The sequence below is a fragment of the Salvia miltiorrhiza genome, chromosome 2 (genome assembly GCF_028751815.1).
Source record: "Salvia miltiorrhiza cultivar Shanhuang (shh) chromosome 2, IMPLAD_Smil_shh, whole genome shotgun sequence".
Classification (NCBI taxonomy): domain Eukaryota; kingdom Viridiplantae; phylum Streptophyta; class Magnoliopsida; order Lamiales; family Lamiaceae; genus Salvia; species Salvia miltiorrhiza.
Genome location: NC_080388.1, coordinates 3,044,773 through 3,051,112, shown reverse-complemented (window position 1 = coordinate 3,051,112; position 6,340 = coordinate 3,044,773). Strand labels below are relative to the sequence as shown.

The 6,340-nt window shown below is 47.7% G+C and overlaps 1 protein-coding gene across 1 annotated transcript; it reads left to right on the top strand.

The window, feature by feature from the left end:
* Positions 1-664: 664 nt before the first annotated feature.
* Positions 665-1,702, top strand: LOC131007838 (uncharacterized). The gene has a single exon (XM_057934753.1). The coding sequence runs from the start codon at positions 665-667 to the stop codon at positions 1,700-1,702; it is 1,038 nt and encodes a 345-aa protein (XP_057790736.1).
* Positions 1,703-6,340: the final 4,638 nt, after the last annotated feature.

Below are 6,340 nucleotides of genomic sequence, written 5' to 3'. Positions count from 1 at the left end.
TCTATTTAAAAGACAATCTGTATTATCTGCTCATAAAAAAAAATAGTCTCGTATTTCGACATCTCAGTACTCTCATTAGTGTTAAGACACTATCTCACAACATAAGGAAAAGTACGGGGTGTTACAATTCCGGCCAACTTGACAGGTCGGGCCTCAATCTTCCGGTGATCTCTAACAACTTTTCTCGCAACTCTCCACCAAGGAACTCCATCCCGGGTAACCCTAGTTTGCAACCTTCGACTCTTATGTCTTCCCCTCCGAGGTTCGAAGCCGGTACTTCTACTGTTGTGGTTACTGCTACCCCAGAGCTTCTGTGCCGATGGATCCAAACACTAGGGTTACCGCCAACCCTAACTCTAGTTCTACGACGGGCTGTGAAAACGGCGCGGGAAACCCTAAACCGGCGTACGCGGAAGTGGCTGCTCCTAAAGGCAAGAAACCGGACGTTCCTGCGCATCGCTTTCAAGCCTTTTCACACAAGAAGGAAGGGGATATTGTGACCGTCTCGATTCCACAGGATTTTTACCAGAAACAAGTTGCTTCTTTTCAATATGCCCTCATTGGACGTATGATTCTGCGGAAATGAGATAAGCCGAAGCCTATCGCGGAAATAAAAAAGGAATTGCAACTCATTTGGAAAGTCTCAGACTGGCAGTGTATTCCCATGGGGAAGGGGTTTTTCACGATCAAATTTAAGTGCATGGAAGATAAGAAGATAGCGAAATCGAAGTCGGTGATTGAGCTTTCTTCTGGATACGTTAGACTCCGCGAATGGACCAAATTTTTTGATCCTTATAAGGAATCTTCATCGTTGGCACAAATATGGGTTCGGATCTACAACCTGCCTTTGGAATTCTGGCACCCTGAAGTCATTGCTGTGGTTGGGCGTGCGGTCGGACATCCTATACGTATGGATAGTAGTTCAGCGTCGGGGGAAGTCGGGCACTTCGCGCGTATTCTGATTGAAGTTGATCTTACCTTGCCCCTTCTTGATGGGGTTTATGTGGATGAAGGAACCTCTTCCTGTTTTGTGGAGTTCAGCTACGAGTCTATTCCGCCTTTTTGTTCTCGCTGCAGAATCACTGGGCACACAGCGGATAAGTGCAAAAGGAAACTGAAGGTCAATCCGAATATTGTGAAGGGCCAACGGCGGGCGGATACGGTTGCTATACCTTCCTGGCAACCGAAGGAGACGACTGAGGAGATCGTCGACACTGAGGACGAAACGAATAAGGAGAACCTTGCTGTGGACACTAATTCCCCTTTGTCCAAAGAAAAGGAGGATACTGAGAAAAACCCTTCGGTGGCTCCTTCACCTTCGACCAATGATAAGGTGGATGCTGGGACTAATTTTAGCCCCCAATCCAATCGCTTCAATGCCCTAACTGGCTTCCATGAAGAGGTGCAGGGAGATTGTTCGTTTGAAGGGGCAGACAAGGTGGAGATGACTGGTCTGAATCCCTTGGCGTTGGTTACTAAACCTGTGGACACTTCACAGCCTTTCCAAATTGAAGAACTCCAGGGAAAGATTATTGATCCGAGCGCCGGGTTTGCGGAGAAGCGGGATCAGTTGAAAAATGACGAGGACTTGAAAGTTATAGCAGCTGAGCAGGCGTTAAAAATTCAAAGACTGGAGGATTACATTAACGCTCGAGAGGCTAGAGAGGCGGAGGGAGAGACGATCGGGCATGTTAAAAAATGACGGGGAAGACCCCCAGGCATTGGAAGGGGGAGAGGGGCTCGGCCTCCTATTTCTCAGGTTACGGAGGAAAGTATAAAACATCGTTTAAGGCAGAAGGCCGAACTAGGGTTGACGCCAACGAGATTTGTGGTGGATGATTCTGGCTCAGCCCCTATTACGACCATGCACAATGTGACGGCGAGATCGTGGGCCTCGGAAGTTGAAGCGGGCGAGCACCCATTTTCTGATCCTATCATTTAATGAACGTCATGGTTTGGAACATCCGAGGGCTTACGGATGATTCTAAGCTCTTTCTTAAAGAGCATTGCTGCTCTTTTAAGCCTCTTATTTTGGGTTTGCTGGAGCCCAAAACTAATTTTAATAAGGTCCCGCATTCGTTCTGGAGGTCGCTTCACTTGGTTCCTCTTCACCAAAATTATCGGCCTTCTATGCGTTCCAACATATGGATTTTTATGCAACCTTCTTTAGTTGCTAATGTTGTCTTTTCTTCTCCTCAAGTGGCTATTGTTGACTGTTCTTGGCAGAATATGGTTTTCCGTCTGGCTATTATTCATGGATCTAACGATCCTTGTGAGCGTCGGACTCTCTGGACTATTCTTCTTCATTTTGCTCATGGCAACACGGTCTTCATCGGCGATTTTAATGCGATCAAAGGGTCGCATGAGAGGATTAGTGGGGTTCTGCCGCCTAGGGGGGCTTGCAGAGACTTCTGCCACTTCATTGATGATTCGGGTTTTATCGAATCTCCCACTTCTGGTCTTCGATTCACTTGGTCAGGGCGCAGACTTCTGCCTCATCATGTGGAATCTCGTCTCGATAGAGCCCTTTTCTCCACTTCTTTTGCAAATCTCTGGGGATCGATAAACACGCATGCTCTTCCTCGTGCTACTTCGGACCACTCCCCCATCGTCTTACAGTGCCGCTTTGCTGCTCCCCCGGCTAAGAGATCTTTTAAATTCTTTAACATGTGGACGTCTCATCCGAACTTCATAGATGTCGTGGCTGATTCTTGGAATATGGGAGTTGATGTGCGATGCCCTATGTTATCTGTTATGTTGAAATTGAAGCGCTTGAAGGGGGTTTTACGTAACTGGAACAAGTCGGTGCTTGGGAACGTGGATTCTGCCATCGACCAAACTCAAAGAGACTTGGAAGATATTCAGGCGACTATTGCTGATTTGGGCTATAATGATAGCAGGTTTGATGCGGAAGTCAGTTGTGAAGCTAAGCTTAATAGATTTCTGTCGCAAAAAAGCAGTCTCCTTCAGCAGAAGAGTAGAGTGGCGTGGCTAACGGATGGGGATAAAAATACGAGCTTTTTCCATAACATGCTCAAGTTTAGAAAAGATAAGCTTCATATTGGGCACCTGCGGATTGGCAATGATATTGTTTATGATTCGAACGTCATTGAGCAGCATATTATTGGACATTTCTCCTCGTTATTCACTAACGGGGACTCTCATGTGGTGGAGTTGGCAGCTATCGAAGCTAACGTGGATATGGTTATCACGGAGGAACAGAATAGAGGGCTAATTGCAATTCCGGATGACATGGAGATTACTGCGGCAGTCTTTAGTTTGGATGGAAAGAGTTCTCCTGGACCGGATGGGTTTTCCGGGTTGTTTTTCCAAAACTCCTGGAGTCTGATCAAGAATGATGTGATAAAGGCGGTCAAGAGCTTCTTCCTGCACACGTCCTTGCCTGCGGGGTGTAATTCTAACACTTTGATTTTGATTCCGAAGAAAGATCTGGTGGACTCGGTTTCTGATCTTAGGCCCATTGTCTTGGCTAATTTTTTGTTCAAAATCATCTCCAAGGTCCTAGCTTCAAGGCTCAGTTCAGTTGCGGCTGCTTTCGTTTCCCCAAATCAGTTTGGTTTTATTTCGGGGAGATCTATTCATGATTGCATCGCGATGGGTTCGGAAGGCTTCAATACTATGAATCGTGTTAATCGCGGATCGAACTTTGCCTGTAAAATCGACATCCATAAGGCTTTTGACACCATGCGTTGGGACTTTATTATTGCTGCTCTCCGTACTATGGGGTACCATGATCAGTTCATTCGCTGGATCGAGGTGATCTTTGAGTCGGCTCGTATCTCTATTTTGTATAATGGGAGGCTTAGTGGTTACTTCGCCTGCTCTCGTGGGGTTAGGCAGGGAGATCCTTTATCCCCTATCCTTTTTGGTATCGCCGAGGATGTTCTTAGCCACATTATCCAGAATTGTGTTGCTTCGCGTCATTTGGTGCCCATGGGCTTTGACAGAATGTCGGATTTCCCAACTCATTTACTCTATGCTGACGATGTGCTTATTTTTTGCTGTGCTTCTGTCAGGAATGCGAAGAAAATTAAACATATCTTGGATTTCTATGGGGAGCTTTCGGGTCAGATTTGCAGCCAAGCGAAGTCGAGAATTTTCTTTGGTCGTGGGGTTTCGTATGCTATGACGCAGGGAATTAATAGGGTCTTGGGCTTCACTCAGGGATCTCTCCCGACAACGTATTTGGGCGTCCCTCTCTTTATTGGGAGACCGCGCGCTTCTTATTTCATGAGCATCAAAGATAGGATTGTGCAGAAATTTTCTAGATGGAAGGGGTTACAGTTGTCCATGGCGGGGCGTCTCTGTCTGGTTAACTCGGTTATTAGAAGCTCTATTGTTCACTCGATGATGGTCTTTCGCTGGCCAAGATCGCTGCTCCATGAACTGGATAGAAGTTGCCGCAATTTCATTTGGTCGGGCACCATCGATAAAAAGCCTACCTGTGCCGTGAGCTGGGGTCGTTGTTGCGCCCCCAAGGAGGAAGGAGGCCTCGGCGTTCGGTCTTTCGCTGTGATGAATCGCTGCTACATGATGAAAATGGCTTGGAAGCTGTTAAAGGGTGAGGATTTTGTTTATAGAATTCTCCGATCTCGCTATCTGAATAGTTTTGGCTTGGCAAAGACGTCGGTGGTGGGATCTTCGTTTAGGTTGAGTGTTAAGCCGGAGGTTGATGAGTTAGTGGAGAATTCTTATGCTCTGGTGGGAAATGGGAAGCACACTCGCTTTTGGACGGACGACTGGCTCGGTTACAAAATTTGTGATAAAATTGCCATTCCTTCTTTCATGCATGAGTTTTTGCATCAATCGGTGGCGGACTACTTTTTCGAAGGTGTTTGGCATTTCTCGGCGAATTTCATCGAGCACTATCCTGAGGTGGTGGTGGATATCATCACCTGTCAGTTTGTTGGGGAGGACGATGGTCGGTTTTGGAAACCATCTCTCCGTGGAGATGTGACTGCGGCTTTGGCCTTCGCTCAAATTGGGCATCGTTTCCCTAAAGTCAATTGGGGTTCTTGGATATGGAATAAAGTTATTCCGGTAAGGCGGTCGATCACCTGCTGGCGTATCATTCATGGACGCCTTCCAACGATGGACAAATTGGTCAGGAATGGTCTTATTGCTCCAAATCGCTGCAGTTTGTGCATGGCGGATGCGGAGACTCTCGACCACATTTTCTGGAGTTGTCCTAGTGTGACTCCAATCTGGATTGAGTTCCTCACGTGGTTTCAAATGCCACACCTTATGGCTTGTGCAGACATCCACTCTTTCTTGGTACAGACTTGGCAAGCCTCTTTCTGTTCTCTTATTCAGAATTTTTGGAAGTTGGGGATTGCTAATATTCTGTGGTGTATTTGGTCGTTACGCAATAAAGCGATTTTTTAGGATCGACCCTTTGAGCAGCGGCGCGTTTTAGCGTTCGCAAAGGCTTCCTTCAAAGAGGTGGATGAGGCGTTCTCTAAACTTGGTCATACTTCTAATTTATGGTCTGATTATATGATCACTCGCTCTATCGGAGTCTCGGTGCGTGCTGCCCCACCTCCGGATTTTATTAGCGTCAGCTGGTGGCCGCCTGTGGAGGATTGGATCAAGGTCAATACGGACGGGGCAGCGTCGGGTTCCCCGGGAGACATCGCAGCTGGGGGGGTTTATCGTGACAAGTTTTGTGTCGTTAGAGGTTGTTTTCACTTGAAAGGTGGCAAGGGTTATGCTTTTGAGGCGGAACTTCTGGCAGTTATTACCGCGGTCGCCATTGCGCACTCGAGAGGGTGGCACAAACTTTGGTTGGAAGCGGATTCGTTATACGTGGTGAAGCTGCTGGAAGATCGCTCGTTGGCGGTTCCATGGCGTTTTTATGCGGCTTGGAAGGCCACTTTAGCTAGACTCAACGAGATCACTTTTCGTGTCTCTCATATTTTCCGTGAAGGGAATGTTGTCGCTGATGCTATGGCTAATTTAATGCAGCCGGAGGGCTGGTGGCCGTTTGGGATTGAGGCCATTCGAAAGCTTGATGTTGCTGACATCGCAACGCATAGTTTCTCTAGGAAGGTTCGGTGATGTTGTTGGCTGTGGTTGATGTTGGCGGTCTGCTGCGGTTGCTGCTGTTTTTTGGCTGGTGGGGTGGTCGTCTCGCGCTGGTGGGGTCTGGGCGGGATGGGCCTGCTGCTGGTGTGGCTGTCGACTTGTGCTGCTGCGTGTCATTTGTTTTTGTGGTTCGCTCGGAGGCTGGTCTGAGCCTCGGGTTTGGTAGTGTGTGGTTTGGGTCTTCTTATTTCTGTCAGGTGGAGCCGGGGTAGCTTGGGGGTGATGGTTAGGCCGG